At 42.6% G+C, this 20951-nt stretch overlaps 1 protein-coding gene across 2 annotated transcripts in view; it reads right to left on the reverse strand.

Moving 5' to 3' along the window:
• ETV6 (ETS variant transcription factor 6) overlaps positions 1 to 20951 on the reverse strand; it is a 169882-nt gene that overhangs the window by 25459 nt on the left and 123472 nt on the right. For both annotated transcript variants that reach the window (XM_079975337.1, XM_079975336.1), the window contains exons 3-5: positions 18576 to 18740; positions 17318 to 17452; positions 3830 to 4375 (exon numbers count right to left, since the gene is read on the reverse strand). In XM_079975337.1, the coding sequence (XP_079831463.1) occupies positions 3830 to 4375; positions 17318 to 17452; positions 18576 to 18740 (846 nt within the window). The remainder of the gene's footprint in view (positions 1 to 3829; positions 4376 to 17317; positions 17453 to 18575; positions 18741 to 20951) is intronic.

The following is a 20951-nucleotide window of genomic DNA, read 5'->3' on the forward strand; positions in this document are numbered from 1 at the left end:
TGTTCAACAATGGAAAAATGTTTCATAGATTTTGTATAAAAATATTTGATGTATGCAAATGAGCAGCAGTCTCTTAAAATGAGACATTTCAGTAAGTGTTGCAAAACTGGTTAGACGAAGAAAGCCCTGCCTTTGAGGAATAGTTATGGTTTCTCCAGGGCTGCAGGTAGTAAAATGCCACCTGATTAATTCTGTTGGTTTGGGGCAGGGAAGAGCAGTGTTAAACAATAAGCCCTATCATCAATTTATCAGTTTAACGACCTGCTCCAGGCTTCTGTGGGCTCCTTGCAACCTCTCTCTCCCCCCCCCACCTCATGACTTCAGTAGTGGTCACTGCTTTCAGTCCTCCCTCTTGAGCATGCCAGCACAACAGGTCAGCATTGATAGAAAAAGTCACACTACAATCTCTCCAATGCCTCAGTGATCTCCAATATGCAGTGGGAGATCTTCTCAGCGGTCCTTGCACTCTGGGGCAAGTTCCCATTTCCCCATTCGAAACAAGGATTGTTCCATGATCCCTTGTCCGTAGTGGGCCCTCTGCTGCTCTGGGAATGTTGGAAGGAGCCCTGTTATCCCAGTCACTGACTCACAGTTCAGACTAAGGGGACTGTTCTCCTGAGTTCTTACACTTGTGTCAATGGGCGCTATGCAAGTACAAGTAGACACAATAAGGGCCTGCATAAATCATAAATCCTCATCCACTAGTACAGACCCTGTGCACATCCAGTCACATTGGGCCAGTTCTCGCCTTCCACTGAAGACATGGCAGTCAAGTGATGGCAACAGCCGCTATAAACACTCCCCACTTCCATGCATTTATTCAATATATGGAAACAGCCAGTAGCCAGCAAAGCTGTTTTTGCAATAGCTGCAAGCATTGCAACCCCTTGGAGGTATAAGACTCTGGATTTCTCTACTCTGGAGGCTCTTTCTAGTGAATAGGTGCACTGCCCTCTCATGCATCTTTTGAAGAGGGAGGGAGTTTCAAGGAACAGCAGATTATACGACAGCCTGTCACATTTTTGTTGTTGCTGCTGTAATGCTGCAAGGAAGGAATAGCAATTCAGTAGGCAAGGACATGTCGAAGGCTGCTGACAGGTCTAGAAGAATCAGCAGCCCCGACCCGCCTCGATCCAGCTGCCTGCGGAGATCATCTGTTAGGGTGACCAGAGCCGTCTCGGTCCCATGACCAGTGCAGAAGCCAGACTGGCATGGATCCAGAGCCGATGTTTCATCCAGAAACCTACCAAGCTGTTCAGCAACCGCTCTCTCAATCACCTTACCCAGGAATGGAAGATTTGAAACCGGGCAGTAATTGGATAGATCTAAGGGATCTAGTGATGTTTTCTTTAAAAGCGGGCGCACCACTGCCTCCTTCAGTTCCCCTGGGAATGTCCCGGTGCCAAGGGACAAATTGATGATATCCCCCAGGGGGGCCAGCACCTCGTCTGGACACGCTCTAATCAGCCAGGACAGGCACGGGTCAAGAGGACAAGTGGAGGGCTTTCCAGCTCGGAGGAGTCTGTCCACATCGGCTGGGGATATCCTGTCAAAGTGGTCCAATACCGGACCCGAGGACAGTCGAGGGGCCTCCAGTTCCTTTATTGTATCCAAATTGGCAGGGAGGTCATGGCGGAGCAACAGGACCTTCTCCGCAAAAAAGCTCGCAAATGCCTCACAGCTGTGTGTCAAATTGTTATTTAAATTTGGCTGTCCTTCAAGGGACGTTAAAGACCGAATTATACTAAATAATTGCGCCGGGCGAGAGCTAGCGGATGCAATGGAGGCCGAGAAGTAGGACTTCTTAGCGGCCTTCACTGCCATCTCGTAGGTTTTCATAAAAACCCTATAAGATGTTCTTGAAGCTCCGTCGCAGGCACCCCGCCATACTCGCCCTAGCCGTCTGAGGTCCCGCTTCATTTTCCGGAGCTCCTCGGTAAACCAGGGAGCCCGGTTTCTGCGGGGTTGCAGAGGGCGCTTAGGTGCGATCTCATTGATGGCTGCCAGGAGCTGGGTATTCCAGCCCTCAACAAGCTCAGTCAATGAGTCGCCAGGGGGAGCAAGGTCCCGCAAGGCTTGACGGAATCTATCAGGGTCCATCAGCCTCTGCGGGCGAGCCCAAATTGGCTCGCCACCCAAGCAGGGTGGGGGTGGAACGTCAATCCTGGCTTTCAGAGCGTAGTGATCAGACCATGGCACCTCCATCGAAGGAAACATGATCACATCTATACCAACGCCAAAGATCAAATCCAGCGTGTGGCCTGCTTGATGTGTGGGGCCCGAAACAAACTGGGAGAGCCATAGTGTCGCCATGGAAGACACCAGGTCCAGAGCCTGTGAGGAGGGAGTGGCATCAGCATGGATGTTGAAGTCCCCCAATACCAATAGGTTGGGGAACTCCAAGGCCCAGCCAGCCACCACCTCCAGCAGGCCTGACAGGGTGGCTGCTGGTGCGCTAGGTGGCCGGTACTCCAGCCAGACAGCCAAGCTCACCTCGGAGCCCCACACTAGGCCAACACATTCAATGCCGGGGATCGATGGCAATGGTAGAGCCCTGAAAGAACAATCTTCCCGGATTAATAATGCCACCCCTCCCCCCCGGCCCACAGTCCGCGACTGGTGGAGGACAGAGAAACCCGGGGGCGCCATCTCTTGTAAGGTAACAGTATCCCCTTCGCGCACCCAGGTCTCCGTCACACAAACCAGGTCGACCCCCTGCGAGATGAAGAAATCTCGCAGGGTGGTGGTTTTATTGCCTATAGACCTGGCATTGCACAACACCAGCGATGGAGGTGAGTAATCCTTGCTCACCCTACCCTCGTCTCTCAGGATGGGGCGCAGATTGGAAGGGGTACGAGCATATCCGTATCTCGATCCCCTTCGCCTATGACATCTGCCCCCACCGCCATACCTCCCTCGCCCCTCCACAGTAGGAATCCCAAGCCTCATACTCGCCTCCATTTACAAAATATAAAAGCAAACAAACAAAAAACAATTACACCAAAACAAAACCAATCCCCACCCCACTCAACAACCATCCCACCCCAACCCAAAATAAAAGAAAACAAAATAAAAATACATGGATAAAAACCACCGTTTATGGTGGTACAACAAAGTAAAAAGTAAAAACACTTTTAGAACACTATATATATATATATATATATATATATATATATATATATATATATATATATGTACAACTGTCACAGACCGGGAAGGAAAACCTGTGGGCAGGCCATTTTTTATTGTTTCACAGTGCTTATTAATGTTAATAATAACTCATCAGAACCCCTTTATGTTTGCACTGGCAGAAGAGAAATTCAGATCCCTCCTTCCTAGAGCCAATCCAAGCAAATAAGGAATGTGAATCTCTGTTAAATTTAATACAATAGAATTAAGCATTCTCTCACTGGAATCCTTCAAACTTAACAGCAGTTAGCTTTACCTGGGCCATGCTCATTCATTTAACCTGTTGCAGTATTAAATTTGTTTGCTGGGAAACCATGACATCTAATAATACATAAAATGAATGTATTTTGAGGAATGATGTTCATGGGAAAACGCAAGGAAGATTAATCAGGAGCTGGTGGTTGTTACTTTGTCAGAAAGACCATCCATAATTTTGGGGATTTGGGTTCTAAGAACAAGATGATGGCAGATCACCATAAAGTAAATACCTTTATTTACCCATTTGCTTCTATAGTACCTTCAACCTATGGACTTCTGTTTGTCTTCATATGAAATCAACAAATTTCCCAAGCATCAGCCCTTGGGAAAACGTATGGTAGATACCAAAGAAAATACATGACTTGGAATATATCATACTAACCTGCTATCCTTCCAATTGGCATTGCATGCTCTTCAGGTGGAGAGACGGAGACCATGATGTGATTCATGTATGCTAATTCTTCCCGATGGGACAGGTTGATGGGTTTTACTTCTCTGTGCATCCCATCTTCAGACAACCTGGAGGCTTTGAAATCCACAGAGTGCCTGGGGTTCAGTATCAAGGGGTGCATGATGGGGCTGGGCATCAGCTGAATCACCCTTGTGTTTTCCTGGCGGGGACTGGAAGGCTTCTGAAGCACTTCGGAAGGGGTTGGGCAGTGGTTGTTCTCAATGGGGGACACTGAGAGAGGGTAAGACTCTTGGCTATTGTTCTCCTGGTGGTGCCTCATTCCCGAGAGCCGATCAGCTGGTGAGAGGCGACGGATAGTGTTCTCCAACGGGGATTTCAATGACCGCTGCTCAGGTTCTGGTGAAGGCCTGTGGTTGGCACTAATGGGGGATCTAGAACGATGCAATAATTCAATGGTAGGCGGGTTGTGATGCATTGTGTCAGCTGATTGTCTTGAAGGTCTCTGGACAAAGTTGTCTGTATAGCAAAAGAAAAAGAAAGAAAAAAGTTGTGTATTCTGCGCAGGAATGGCAGGAATGGCCAACTGGGAGTTCATAGGTAACACACAGGGCTTTTTTTCAGCCTGAGCTCACTGGAACTCAGTTCTGGCACCTCTCAGGTGGGCGCCATTGCCATTAGAAGCGAACAAGGGAGTCATTCATGGTGAGTTCTGGCACCTCTTTTACCTGAAAAATAGCACTGGTGACACATAACTTAAGACGCAATTTTAACTGGATTCTTTGGTTCCAGCCAAATACTAAGGTGGAGTAAACACTGCCCATATTTGTTCTCTCAAGGACAAAAACATTGTTTTGAAAAGATGAGACAAATATATTCATACCATGACAGGCTTTAAGATAGAGCATATGGACGGTGTTTACTATCCCAAAAAATGTTAAAATTCTATGCCAAGAAAAGCTGTCTTATATGACTTGCAGCCATGATGCAAATTGTATCACATTTTGCATCAACTATTCTGCAAAATTTACCCTGCTTTTGCTAGACCTGTGGAGACAAGAACACTGGTGTCCTTTCTCCAAACCCTGAAAGCACTGTTCTCTCAGGCTTCTGAGATGTCAGTAGTGTAGCTAGAAGATCTATAAGATCTGTAAACTTGCTTTAAAAAAAAAGAAAATGAAAGAAAGTGAAGACTCTCAGAAAGGAGAGCCCACTGTTCCATACTTTTTGTGGTCCTTTGCAATTATGGCATACACAGAGTCCTATACCACTATACACTTATGATAAAGTTAGGTTGTTCAGTAAAAATTTATTTCTGTTATACACCCTCAGAACATTGTGGCTATCATCCAATTAATTTTGATTAAAAACAGATCCATTTATTTCAGTTAAGCATATGCTTAAATGCTTCCCATTAAAATTAATGGAATTTAAAAGTAATTAATATTGAATGAATATTGTCAGTAAAATTACAAAATAAATGGCTGTGAAAGTTTAAAAAAACTTAATTACAAAATAACACATCCTTTTTAAAAATGTTTGCTCTAAAAGACCTGCAATTCCAGAGCCCTGAAGCACCACCCAAAAGATGCTATGTACTGTCCATACACAGCACTAGCACGAGATTTGCCAGGAGTGAAAATTGCATCATGTCTTGATGTGGAAAGTACACTGTTAAAACCATTTATTTAAGCCTTGCTCCATGTTCATCACTTAATAGAAATCATTAAAAATGTACAAAGCAAACATATGGCCACATATATATCCAAAAATCTGGGGGGGGGGGGGGGGAACGACGACACATCCTTAATGGAGCTAAAACAATTTTCAGCCTTTTCATGGCACTCCAAATCTGCCACACCTTGACGTATGCATCTAGATTAGGTTGTTGTATTTGCTCCTTCTCTTCCTCAGTCTGTGGCTACCACTGTTGTCTTAAAGGGCCTGTTCAAAAAGAACAGTGGTGCCTTGCTTCTAAAATACAATTGCCATGAGGTGCAAGCAAAAGGCCTCTTTTGTGAACTCGGCTTCCAAAGTTCTGCTTCCCCCGCACAAGCTCTGTGACCTTAGGCTGACTCCAGGCCCACTCATCAGGCTGTCCACCTCCCAATGGATCCTGCCAGCAACCACCAGTTTCCTTGTTACTGCTCAGGAGGAAGCGACGTTGGTGTGTATTTTATGATTCACATGCCCCAAATCATAAACAAGAAAGGTCTGTCTTTGTCTGACTACTCAGGTCAGTAATAACGAAATGGGCACAAGGAAGTGAAACTTCAGAGCCAGGCCATGCCCTGTCTGCGGTGACTGAACAACAATGTCTTAAAACTGGACTTGCAAAGAAATAACCCTTTAAGCATATTTCAGAGCCATGTGTGCCACCAGATTACCTAGTTGATATGAACACAGGAAGTCATGATTTTTGTCCAAGGAGGAGTCGGGTGCAGCCGACAGAGTGGGGGGCTTGAACTGCAAAGTTCCAACCCTGAAGCCCATTGGGTGACTTTGGGTACTGCTTCTCTGCCTAGACTACCAGACAGGGTGGCTATGAGGGTGAAATGGGAAGCTGCTTTGAGTCCTTAGGGAAATAGTAGGCATATAAATGAGTTTAAAAAACAAAAACAAACAAACCCCAAAAGGATGTTGTAATGTGTAGAGTACAGCTGGGCATATAGTTCACTGGATCTCATTAAGATTTCCAGAAATCTCAATTTAAAAAAAAGTTTCTAGTTCACATGGCTACACAGATACGCTCAGAAAAGCAGCAGAAATTGGGATGAAATAAAATGTCTGTACAGTGGAACCTCGGGTTATAGACACTTCAGGTTATGTGATTTTGGGTTGCACACCGCGTCGAACCCGGAAGTACCAGATCAGGTTACTTCCGGGTTTCGGTGCTCGCACATGCGCAGAAGCACTACATCACGCTTTGCGCATGCGCAGAAGTGCCAAATTGCAACCCACGCGTGTGCAGACACGGCGTTGAGGGTTGCAAACGCTGCAGGTTGCAAACGTGCCTCCCGCACAGATCACGTTTGCAACCCGAGGTTCCACTGTAGTTGTATGAACATACAGAACTCAATGTGAATTATTTTTGAGAATTATTTCTGGGTGGGGTTATAGGCTTGCATTGTGTTTCTCTCTCTCTTTCTGTATCTGATTTAAGTTTTTTGCATGTCAAGGTCACAATAACCAAGTAAGAAACATTTCACCATATGCAGTATACACGTCCACCCACTACACGCTATTTGCCATATGCATGGAAATAAATGCAAAATATTGATTGATAGGACATCACTTCAATTGATCTCACATCTCCTTAAAACTCTGCCCTTCTGTCAGTAAATGATAGTAAAGTGATGGCAAGATAGGGTTCTCTGATGTGCTCTCATAAGGAAGGTATGAGCAGCATCAGAGGAAAAGGTGGTTCACACATCAACCTCTGGAAGGCATTGGATTTTTGCCAAATAAATGATCACGCTCTGCAATGAAGTTGGTGCCATCTAGAAGGCTTCCCAGGGCTCATGGAGCCCATTCGCTCAGACACTGCACATTGCATGATAAGCCATGGTCATTTGACACAATTCCTGCATGCAGTCCAACAGAGAGACATAACATTAAACATTTACACCTTTAAGGCAATGCAAGGATTACATTTCAAAAGAATGTGTTTCTTTTTCTGCATTAAAAAAGATCTGAATTAGGGAAGACACAGCCTGTGTGTTGCCATCTTCAGTGACACTTGGCAGGAGTGCCAGGGAGGGCCCTGTGGACTGCCGGTTATCAGCCAAAGTGCTCATTGAAAGCATGGCTGTGCACCACAGAAATGGAATAGCCTGTGGTCTGTAGGTTCTGTGTAACAGCTAAGGAACTATTTTATCCTCAGTTAAAACTGGATACACTCTTCCATCATAAACCTAAAATGTATTTTTAAATGCACATGAAAGAGCTATCATTATTATTTATTAAATTTATATAATGCCCTTTATCCAAGGATCACAAGGTGGTTTATTACATAAAAACACAAAAAGACACACATAACATAGCAACTGACCAAAACAATACCCCTCCCAGTTAACCCTTCAGCTGCAGAAGAGCCCACTTTCTGTATTTCTGCATTGAATCCCTAATCCCTGACTGGAAAAAATTGCAACAGGACATCTTCTTCAAGGACAAGTAATTTGTCTTCATATTAGGTGTGGCTGGCTCACTGGATCTTTCCTGATACAAAAATTATTCCCGCATCCTCACTGAGGCTGATTGGAAGGAGGCAAGACCAGAACAGTAACTTGGGCATAGATGCAGCCAGCAGTCTCCGTTGTAGGTGGGCTTTTGGGGCTGTTTGGACATAATGGCAAACCATGCCTAGGAATTAGAAGCACAAAACCCTTGAGGTTTTTCAGCAATTTAGTTCTTGCAGTGCACCAACAGTTCTTTTCTCCTACACACAACACTCAGGAGAGAAACAGAAACCATACTCAAGACTGAATTGTAAGGATCGCCTGGAGAATGCTTGCCAGGCCCTTTTCCTCCTATGGCCATTCAAAGTGAGCTGGTTGGAGCAGATACATACCACAGAACCCAATGAAGAATTAAACCCAACAGCAAACCCAACAGGCAGTGCAGGGCTATATTTAGCTGTGTGAGTTCTTCCACCAACAGGAAAGAGGCAGCACAAGTGACTCAAAGTACACAAGAAGCCCTCATTACCTGCCTGTGAAGTCTTGGCACAAAGGGCTTCCCTCACTGCCCAGAGTCTGTGGCTGGAAGTAATCCTTAATTAAAACGAAATGCTCCTCCTCAGCTTTTAATTTCTACCAAGAGGTGCCTTTTTTAAAAAAAATGCATATGCGAAAGCTTTATTTTAGTGGTTGGAAGCAAAGCTGAGGGGAAAGGAGCAAAGAGCAAAAGTATTCACCAAGCACTTGGAGAATACAATAAAACAAGGGGAGAGTATGGCTATAAGGGACTGGAGGTGAAAAAGACCCCGGACTCCACTGAAGCGGAAGGTGCCATGGCACACCTGATGCTGCAGAACTAGCCAGCACCTCTTGGTCTTGGCATTCCTATCTGACATCACACACTTAGAACAAAAACCAGTCTTCCTTCTTATGGGTTGTGTCCATAGAAGAAGCTGAACAATGTGCAGTCCTTGAAATCCAGCCACCACATGTTTTGTGCAGAGCAGTGGTGGGGAACCTGTGGCTTACGGGAACCACATTTGGCCTGTGAGACTGTGTTGGTTAAGATGTGCCCAAATATGACATCAGGCATGGAGAAGGTAAAGACACAACTGGGCTGAGCTTGTGGGGTGCCTACAAGTCTTCTGCAAAGTGTTCTGCACTTGACATTGCAAACTCTAATGACAGGTGCCTATGATCAGGTGTCCATCAAAGGTGACAGGCTTCTGTCCACATGTTGAAATCAGGCACTGTGCACCTGGTCTTCCAAGCTCAGGTGATCATCAGGTCTTATGAAGCGTTGTGCATGGAGATACGCAATCTCAAAGATCAGCTTCTTGTGAAGTTGCCTGCACAGTACTTTGCAAAACCAGACAATCTGTTGATCGTTGGTTCTTTTTGTCTTTGCCTGCATGGTTTGATCACAAACTGCATGAGTAAACAGTTACCAATGTCATTGTGATGCCAGGTAATTGGCTGCCAGTTCCAGTCCTGCATGTATCTCCGATGTAGCCCATACCCTGAAAGAACAGGGAAGGCGATCAAGATGCCAGTTGGTAAGAGAGCCTAAGGGGCATAGTAGCTGAAGTATTGAACTTAAACAAGGATGACCTGGCACCACAGTGACATCCTTCCTCAGAAATAGAGCTCTCTTGGGGAGCTTGATCCAGAGTTATTGTGAGGATACAATTCAGAAAGGGGGAACCGTGTATGTCCACAGCTCTGTAGGATAAAAAGTAATAAATAAGACGAAGCAGGGAGTTCCCTAAGGAATACATCTTGGGATCAGCTGATCATCTCTTCTTTGAACAAGTACAGGATGTACTGTACAGGGCAGCAGTGGAGTGTCCAGCGTCTGTGGCACAGAAAGGAGCTCCAAGTTTTCAAGAACTAAGATGGCACAACTTAAAACACAATTTTGAACAACAGAACTTTGGAATAGTTAGTTAGAGAATCAAGCCTTATGGTTCCAATGCAATGTGGCTGTTTGTCATGGGAATGCACCCAAGGAGCCTTGGGTTTGTGTCCTCCTCCTCCTCCTCCCACACAGAGATTTGCAACTTCTGTTCCTGGTTTCCAGCAAATCAGAGTGGATTACAATCTTGGCATAAAGGGAAATGTGAAACATGCAGTTTGGATGAAACAGCACAACTACATTTTGCTGAAAACCAGGGACAGGAGTTGGTCATTGTAAAGCATGAGGGAAACAGGAAGCATGTGAGACGTACATTTGTGCTTCCAATTCCAAAGTATGATTTGGCATTACAAAGCCCCCAAAGCCCCCATGTTTCCAATTCAATTTTTAGACCATACATCTAGTTCACAAGATGCACTGGCCAGGCCTGTTGGGGGACTCGTGAACTAAAAGGTGCCTTGAAATACACCTGAGGTTGTGCATTGCAGAGAAGGATGGATTGGGGTGGGCAAAATCTCTTCTGAATACAGTTGGTATCTTTGGGGAAATTTTTCCACCCTTAATGCTCATCTTATTGCAGTTCTTTCCCAGTCCTGTTACTCCAGGTCCATTTTAACTGGAGCAGCCAGGAACTGATTCTACAGAGTTCTGCATGCAGACCATGTGCTCTCCCATGGAGCAATGGGCCACTGCCAAAATGATGTTTTGCTTTATTTATTTATTTATTTTTTTTTATAAATATTTATTAAGATTTTTTTTAAAATACAAAATGCAAAAATAATAAACAATATAACATGGGTCATGACATATTTTTCAGAACTTCTTTGGACTCCCTCACGTCTCCCACTCCCACTTACATCGTTATAAATTTTTCCAGCAATTTATCATCTTGTTTATATTCTTAAATTTTGTTCAATTAATTTGATCTAATCTCCACAAATTTTATATTTCCCTCAATCTCACTTATCGTCAATTTCAAATCTAATTCAATGATAGGCAATTATTTATGATCTAGCATCCTTCTTAGCCTTCAACCAAATTACAATACTTTTGAAGATATATCTTGAATTTCTTCCAGTCTTCTTCAACCCTCTCTTCTCCCAGGTCTCGGATTCTGCCCGTCATCTCGGCCAGTTGCATATAGTCCATCAGCTGCATCTGCCACTCTTCCAGTGTGGGTAGATCTTGAGTTTTCCAACTCTTGGCAATGAGTATCCTTGCTGCCGTTGTTGCATACATAAAAAATGTTCGGTCCTTCTTTAACACCTTCTGGCCGACAATGCCCAGAAGGAAGGCCTCTGGTTTCTTAGTGAAGGTATACTTAAATACCTTTTTCAACTCATTATAAATCATTTCCCAGAAGGCCTTCACTCTAGGGCAAGTCCACCAGAGGTGAAAGAATGTTCCTTCGTGTTCTTTACATTTCCAACATTTATTATCAGACAAATGGTATATTTTGGCAAGTTTAACTGGGGTCATGTACCATCTGTATATCATTTTCATTACATTTTCCTTCAAAGCATTACATGCAGTGAAGTTCAGCCCAGTGGTCCACAACCTTTCCCAGTCCTCAAACATAATATTATGCCCAATATCCTGAGCCCACTTTATCATAACCGATTTAACCATTTCGTCTTGTGTATTCCATTTCAGCAGCAAGTTATACATTCTTGATAAAACCTTAGTTTTTGGTTCTAACAATTCTGTTTCCAACTTCGATTTCTCCACCTGGAACCCTAGCTTTTTGTCATTTTTAAAAACTTCTTTAATCTGAGCGTAATGTAACCAGTCTCGCACTTTATCCTTCATTTTCTCCAAACTCTGCAATTTCCAATTGTCTCCGTCTTTTTCTAATATTTCCCAATATTTTGGCCAATTGGCCTCCATATTGAGTCTTTTTCGGGCCTTAGCTTCCAGAGGTGAAAGCCACCTCGGAGTTTTATTTTCCAATAAGTCTTTGTATTTTGTCCAGACTTTAAAAACTGCTTTCCTGACAATATGGTTCTTAAAGACCTTATTAATCTTAACCTTATCGTACCATAGATATGCATGCCAACCAAAAGCATTGTTAAACCCTTCCAAGTCCAATACGTCAGTGTCCTCAAGAAGTAGCCAGTCTTTTAGCCAGCAAAAGGCTGCGGCTTCATAATACAACTTTAGGTCTGGCAGGGCAAAGCCCCCTCTTTCTTTCGCATCAGTTAGTATCTTGAACTTAATTCTGGGCTTTTTGCCCTGCCAGACAAATCTAGATATATCTCTCTGCCACTTCCGGAAACACTCTGTCTTGTCCACAATCTGCAATGTCTGAAACAAAAATAACATCTTTGGCAATACATTCATCTTAACAGCAGCGATTCGGCCTAACAGAGAAAGCTTCAATTTTGTCCAACTATCCAAATCTCTCTTAATTTCAGACCAACATTTTTCGTAGTTATCCTTAAATAGACTCAGATTTTTTGCTGATATGTTTACCCCTAGGTACTTTACTTTTTTAACCACAGTTAGTTCCGTTTCTCTCTGAAACTGTGCCGACTCTACATCTGTCAGATTTTTCCCCAACACCTTGGTTTTCTGTTTATTTAGTTTAAATCCAGCCACCCGACCAAAATCTTGAATCAGTTGTAATACTCTTTTTGTACTAGATTCTGGCTCCTGCAGGGTCAAAACTAGGTCATCTGCAAAAGCTTTAAGTTTATATTGTTTCGCTCCGACCTGAATCCCTTCCACCAACCGATCCCCTCTAATCATATTCAAGAGCACCTCCAGAACTGATATAAATAACAAAGGGGAAATCGGGCAGCCTTGTCGTGTTCCTTTTTCAATTTTAAACTCTTCAGTAACCACATTGTTTACTATCAATTTAGCCTTTTGTTCTGAATATATTGCATCAATCCCATTCTCAAAACCCCGACCCACTCCCATTTCTTTTAAATTTCCCTTCATAAATTTCCAAGAGATATTATCAAAGGCCTTCTCCGCATCTATAAAGATTAACACTGCTTTTGTATTTATATCAGTTTGCAAAAGTTCCAAAATGTCAATAATGTTCCTTGTATTAGCAAACATGTGTCTACCTGGGAGAAAGCCTGCCTGGTCTTTATGAGTTACTTCATTTAGAACTTTTTTAAATCTACTTGCCAAAACATTTGCAAAAATTTTGTAATCCACATTTAAAAGGGAGATGGGACGGTAGTTCTTAAGTTGCGTCTTTTCAGCTTCCGATTTTGGTATCAATGTGATAAAAGCTTCCTTCCACGATTCCGGCGCCCTCCTCCCCTCCATAATTTCATTGCTAACCTCCATCAGTGGTTGAATCAAATGGTCTTTTAATATCTTATAATACTTGGAGGTTAGCCCGTCTGGCCCTGGAGACTTGCCCGGTTTCATGTTTTGAATGGCTTGTTCAATTTCTTGACATGTTATTTTACTGTTCAGGAGAGATCTATTTTCTTGTGACAGCCTTTTAAGTCCATTTTTCTCCACAAATTGTTTTATCTCGTCCTCATTCTGCGGCCCTTGAGTATATAATTTTTTAAAATATTTTTGGAAACACTTTCTAATCTCCGTGGGGTTCTGAATGTTTCTTCCTTCAATTTCCAAATTTGTAACTGTATTCAATTTTTGTCTCTTCTTCAACTGCCAAGCTAGCAGTTTCCCACATTTGTTTGCCGATTCAAAAGTTTTTTGTTTCATTAATTTAATCTTCCACTCTATTTCCTGATTTATCAGTTTAGAATACTGTGCTTGATAGAGTTTGATTTCTCTCAAGATCGGCAGGGACTTCGGGTTTGATCTTAACTTCTTCTCCAATTCTTTTATTTTCTCCAAAATCTTATCTTTTCTGTCATTTTGTATCCTCTTCCTTGCCGCATTCTGTTGTATCAAGAACCCCCTCATCACAGCTTTACTTGCATCCCAAATAACTCTTTTTTCCACTGCAGTGTTCATATTTATCTCAAAATAATCCTTCAATGCTTTCTGGGCCTTCTTAGTAATCTCCTGATCTCTGAACAAATTGTCATTCATCTTCCATCTAAAGGAACCAGTTGGTAATAGTATCATATCCATTTTCAGTGCATTATGGTCGGAGCAGGTTTTTGGGCAGATTTCCACCTTTCTGACCTTCGGTGCCAGACCTCTAGTTATCCATATTTGGTCGATTCTTGTCCAAGTCAGCTGAGCTTCAGAGAAGAATGTTCCTTCTTTTCCCAAGGGATTCTTTGTTCTCCAAATGTCAATCCAGTCCATATTGTCAGTCAGTTCAAAAAAGGTCTTTGGTAGTCTGCCATCTTTAGTGACATTCTGGCTTTGTGACTTATCCATGTTTGTTGATACGACCCCGTTCATGTCTCCCATCATGATGATGTTGTCATAATCCAGATGTTCCAGCATAGTCTCATGCAACTTCTTGAAAAATTCCGACTTCCCTTCATTTGGTGCATAAATTCCTAATATCAGAATCTTTTCTCCTTGATGTTGTATTTCGATTGCCAAAATTCTTCCATATTCATCTTTAAATAAGAATTTAGGTGACAGGCTCTCTTTTGCATATATCACCACGCCTCTCTTCTTTACTTTGTCTGAAGATATAAATTCCTGACCAAGTCTTTTATTTATTAATACTTTCCGGTGGAGCCTAGTCACATGTGTTTCTTGTAAGCAAATAATGTCCAATTGTTCCTTTTTCAATATATGAAAAATTTTCCTTCTTTTTTCCGGAATGTTACAGCCATTTATGTTCCAGCTCAAAAGTTGCAGAGACATCCTGGATAAGTCTGGTTATTTTTCTAGGGGTAGTACCTTGTTCGCTAGATCTTCAGAATCCGAGGGTGCAGGCACCTCTGGTACTACAGGCCCCGAGGGTAATTCCAGTCCTTTTTGAAGGTCCTCTCCGTACGCAGTCAGGAATTTGTCTCTATCTTCCAATGATCTAATTTTAATCTTCTTCCCTCTAAAAGTAAAAGATAATCCTTGAGGAAAGTCCCACCTGAAGATAATTGTGTTGCTCCTTAACAGTCTTGTTAGTTCCAAATAATCAGATCTAAGGTCCAAAAGTTGTTTAGGAATATCCTTAAAAATTTCAATTCTTTTGTCCAGAATGTCCAGTGACTTTCCGTAATGTAAGCCCAAAATCTTGTCCCTTTCCTCCTTTGATCTCAGTATTATTAAGCAATCTCTGGGCTTCTCTCTCTTTATAAGTCTTCCAAGTCTGAAGGCTGATGTAATTTTGAAGTCTTTTTCCTCTAGGTTCCAAAACTTGGAAAATTCTTTAGTCAAGAACTCAGCTAAGTTGCCTTCTTCCACCTCTGGTATCGACCTTATCCTTAAATTAGTCTGTCTATTCTGTAGTTCTATCATAGAAAGATAGGTCTGATGTTCACCTACTTGTTTGCTGAGTGGTCTTACCTCTTTCTCTAAATTTCCCAATCTTTGGCTGGTATCTTCAGCCAATTTCCGATTTTCACCTGCAGTCTCCTTCAGTTCTCCAATTGCTTGCACATTTTGTGCAACTTGTCCAGTTAGTCTATTTAAACATTCAGTATTTTGTTCAATTTTAGCTGTTTGCTGATCAGCTTTTTTATCCAAAGATTCCACTTTTTTATCCAAAGATTCCAGTTTTTCAAGAATTTTCTCTAAAGTAGAACTAATTTCTCCTGAGGCCATCTCTTCCAATTGAAATTCCTCAGTTTCTGCCCTTGGCAGAAAAGCAGCTTCTTTCTCAGAAGTCAGAGTAGGCAAAGTAAGCACAGTAGGCACAGATGATCTGCGTGCCTGGGAGACTGCGGTTAGAGTTGTTTGTCTGGTTCTCGGTCCCTTTCTTCTTGCGCCACTCATTCCAGAGTTATCTAAAATTCAAGGTCAAGCTGAGTTGTTCTCATGAGAAAAGCAGCGGCCCAGATGGTAATAGTCAAACAGGAGGCCGGGAAAGGGAAAGTAAAACAATGTCACTGCTATTAATCCCAAATCCTCTAGGGGGAACTTAAAATGTCTTTAGGGAAGAAGACAATTTCATTAAAACTATTATAATCCCATTTAATGTCCGAGAGCCTTCAATAAGGTAATTTTTAGCAGAGTTAGTGTTTAAAAAGTCACAGTGTTTCAGACAGTGCTTGCTGGTAATCCAAAAGATGCTTCAAAGTAACCAGTTCAAACTCCCTCAGATTATTTCAAAGTTTAAGTTCAAAAGTATCCAGTCCTGCAAGCTGGCTACTCAGTTACTCAGGCAGTTCCAGCACCTGGGATTCTTATTTTAATTATAATCCAAATAGAAGAAAGGTATCAAAGTCCACATAAAAGTCATATAATCAATTGCTTAAAGTCCTTATTCAGCTTAAAAATAATTTCCACGGATGTCCAGATCAGTTAGATTAAAAGTTCACTCTTTGCCTTCACTCCTCCGGCTCTTTGCTTAATGCTCCAATGACAGCGGAAGACGGACTTCCTATTTTTCGTCACTCCGCTTTCAGCCAAATTAAGTACTTAAAGTCCCGAAACTTTTAGAGTCCGTTTACTCACGGGTTGTTGTTTTCCGAATCTGTAGTTTAGGAAGAAAGGACAGCGCTCACCGGCAGCAGCAACGCGGCTTCACTCCGCCGATTGCGGAACGATCCTCAGCGCCGCAACCCCCTCCGCGATCCGGAGCCCCTTACGGGGTTCCTTCAACGTTTTGGGGGCTGCTCCTGGCGCCCGCCGGACCCCAAGACCACAGGCTTCTGCTGCCTGTGGTTTTCCAGAATGGGTCCCCGCTTCGCCGCAGCGGGAGACCCTTTTTCGGCGGAGCTTCCCTTCCCCGACTAGGAAAGGGCAGCCATTGCCGTTCGCGCCGCCTCCGGAAGTGGTTTTGCTTTCTTTAAATAGAAACTTCATGTGAAAGGAAACTGAAGCACAGCGGACACCCATGATAAAAGGCCAATTCACACATTATGTAGTGGTTGCCACATACACACTTGTGTTTGATGCAGGTGTACCAGCCTGCCATTTCACATTGTGTAAGTGAAGCAAATAGGTCTACTCTGTTGTCAAAAGAGTGTTTAGCTCTACAGAGTTAGACTCAGGATCTGGCTGTAAGCCTTCTTTGCATATTATGACAAAAATAAAATAAAGTTTACCGTTGTTACTTCAAACTCCGGCCTTCTTTGGTTTCCTTAGTAACATATTTTCTAACTGTATGGAGCAATTCTGAGTTCATTTTTAAAGGAGTGCTCTAAATGTGTAGCCACAACCATGGTCATAATATAAGGGTTTGCCAAGTATCCCCCCATGTATCCTATTTCATTCCACACAAAGCCCACAGATAAAAATGGTTGGAAAGAAAGAAAGAAAGAAAGAAAGAAAGAAAGAAAGAAAGAAAGAGATAGTTGTTGCTACCTTCATCATGGTTTTGATGTAACATGATATCTGGCTGAGCATGGATAGAGTTCCCAGGATGGAAGAAAGGTGAAAACAGCACATGAGAATTCCTTTGCTTCAAGATATGCTGAAGAAGCTCGTATAGCACATCACCTAAAAGACAAACAGACCATGCAAGTGAATGAAAGATATATGGTTACCCTATGTTTGGGCCACTTTGGACTGCAACTACACAGGATAAAATGTTTCCCCATACAAAAAAAAAAATTCTGCACCATAGAAAACTATTACATTAGAGCAAGGATGCTATCTCCTAGGAGTCAAGCTCTTTTGACCTCCCCTGATTATTTTGGGAGGGGCTGCCCCCCCAACATTCAAAGGGAGTGGAGGAGGCCAAATGCAGAGCTGAGCACAGCACCACTTCAGGGGCCAAATCCTTCTCCTCCTCCCCCTGCCATGGAAGGAAGGAGATGGTCAAAGCGGCCCCCTGCCAATGACAGCGGAAGCAGCAGGAGCAGGAGTCACCAGCCACTGAAGCCACACTGCGGCCACCTCTGGCTCTGCCCCCTGGCTCCTCCCAATGGCCTGACGTCACGCTCAATGCCCCCCTCCCCATTGCCATCTCTGCATTAGACAGAAGAACATCTTTTCATGACATCTAGCTTTTGAAATGCAGCTCTCATCTGTGAGAAGGCTAGAGCCCTTCAACAGCCTGGGACCACCTTCACCTGCACAAACCTGCCCAGGACTTCAAGACTGATTGCAGGCCCCATTGCTTCCCACTGCTCTCAGAATTTACTTCAGCCCCCTTGCCCTTATTCCCAGTGGTGTGGTTGCTATGTCCCAAGAGACACAAAACAAATACCCAAAGAGGGCTTTTGTGTACCAGTCCTACGCAATTTGGTAGGCCAAATCCTGGCTAAGCGTGAATGACCTAGTGCGCGGGTACTCACAGCAGAATGCACAGGGGCTTCACTCCTGCCATGCTGCTGTTGTGCTCTCCATACCTAAGTCCTGTTTCGGTTTAGCAATAAGTTCAAATCTCACTCTAGACAAACCACAAGCACTAAACCAAGGCTTGGCTATAGCAAAGTCAAACCATGGCTTAGTTCTGGGTGCCACAACATTAGCAAGTCCAGAGCAGGAACAAAGCAGCTGTGATTTGTGTTAAGAATACCCACATGCTTTCTCGTTCATGCTTACCCATACTTTCGCTTAGCACTACATATGAAGGAGGCCACATTATGCATCTCCTTCCTTTTTTCTTAGTACTCACCCGAATGTGGAGACCTGTATCGAAAATCCTCTTTGGTTAAAAGCAAGAGCGCTTTGCCATTCATCTCAAAAGTGTTGCTGTCAATGGGTCTTAATGAGAACTCCTTTTCAGCCCACTTCAGCCAATGGGCTACATCATCTCTGCTCCAGTAAATGGGCTGCAAGCCTACAGAAATGATTGAATAATCATACACTGAAAAACTGAAACCAAAACAAAAATATTCCACAAAATACCAGGGAGAATCTGACACAGGGATTTCACTATTTGCTGAGCATCAAGTTATGGGGTTATACATACCCCCATATCCCCCCATTTTTCCGGAGGGACGCATACCCCTAAACCTTTTGTAAATCTTTGTACTTTTGTCCATTTACTGTATTTATTTTTCCCAATTTGAACTATAAAATGGTGATTTTCTTGAGTCAAAATGAGAGCACCCCTAAACCTTTTATATATATATATATATAGGGAAAAAAGCACTGCGTATCCCTAACCTGGGTATCTGTATCACATTTTGTGCCTTCTATGATGGTACAGAAAATATCTTTTCAAGAAAAGAAGAAAGCTTCCCTTCCACCAACAATGGCCCAGGAGAAAATAAGAAAAGACCTGCAGCATCAGATTGAAGGCGTCCCTAGTCCAGCATTCGGTTTCCCACAGTGGGGAGCGCCACAAGCAGGACACCAGTGCAGTAACACTCTTGCCCCAGGAATCCATGGGGACTCCTAAAGCTTTTAAATCATGAATGAAAAATCGAAACACTATGGAAAACCGTAGTAAGTACTGGAATTACAGTATGGGATAAACATAGAGTACATCCAGTGCTTTTTTTCTGGGGGGGACGCAGGGATACGCATACCCCTAAGCAGTTTGTGAATCTAAGTTTGGCCTCATTGTGGGGCAACATTTCAATATGAGTAGGAATATGAGAGTACCCCTAGACATTTTTAGAAAAAAGCACTGAGTATATCAGATATGTTGGAAGTGAGATATGCTCTGTGTTTATCCCATGTTTTAAGTCCAATGTTTACTATATAACTCCATCCCCTATATTATTTCATTCTGATTCTTTTGACCATCCATAATACATTTAAAATATCTGCTTCAAAATAAAATTCAAAATCAGGACTCCACAGTCCTCCCTTCCAGTGATTCCCTCTCACTATAACCTTTGATACGCTTACCTTTTTCCCTAGCCACATAAAAATTGATATTATTTTCTATGCCATTCCTTTACCATTTGTGGTGTAAAAACATGGGAATGTTATGCAGAAAACACGTTATTCTTGTTAAAACATTTGTCTTAATTAGGCTTATTCCCCACCCCACCCCCATTTTTCCAGAATTCTAATCTTGTTGGATCTGTTGTGCCGGATCTAGCCGGGAGCTAATTATCTTTGAATAGTTCTGTTAGTTAATCTGTGATTTTGAGACCCGGATATTTTACTCTACTACACCAGCTAAATTCTTTTATGCGACTCTCATATTCAATCTCATCATAATATACATTTGCTGGTAATAATTCATATTTTGTTATAATGATTTTTAATCCAGCCACTTATACTCCTGTTTCATTTTCCCAATTTATTTTGGCTGATTCTGTGTAGTGAAATAAGAAAACTCCTGTATCATCACAGTGAAAGCTGATTTTATGTTCTGTTTCTGCTATTCTTATGCCTTCTATTGTCTTACTTTGTCTCATCAATTGCACTAGAGATGCCTCTGACAGCAGACAACCTTGTCTTACCACTCTACTAGGATATCACATTGGGAAACCTAAGTCATTAAATCTCACCCCAACCATATTTCTATATCTATCAGCTTACAGAAATATATATATATATATATATATATATATACATACACACACACACCTTCATTGAAAGGTAATAATAATAATAATAATAATAATAATAATAATAATAATAATAATTTTTATTTATACCCCCTCCCCCCCCCAGCCAAGGCCGGGAGGTAAAAAAATACATAATTATATGTGCACTAAATATGGTGAGATGTAAATAAAAGAAAGAAAAAGAAAAGGAGAAACAGAACCGATGTACAAGGGAAAACAAAGGGGGGGAGAGGGAAAAACCCAAAACTGTACCTGATACCTCAGGTTAAGTACTTAATTCGTTCCGGAGATCTGTTCTTAACCTGAAACTGTTCTTAACCTGAAGCACCACTTTAGCTAATGGGACCTCCCGCTGCCACCACACTGCCAGAGCACGATTTCTGTTCTCATTCTGAAGCAAAGTTCTTAACCCGAGATACTATTTCTGGGTTAGCGGAGTCTGTAACCTGAAGCGTCTGTAACCTGAGGTACCACTGTATTTTACAAGGTTGCTATTGTACTTCACCAGATCTTCACCTATT

Source organism: Podarcis cretensis, assembly GCF_951804945.1.
Source record: "Podarcis cretensis genome assembly, chromosome: 5".
NCBI classification, from domain to species: Eukaryota; Metazoa; Chordata; class Lepidosauria; order Squamata; family Lacertidae; genus Podarcis; species Podarcis cretensis.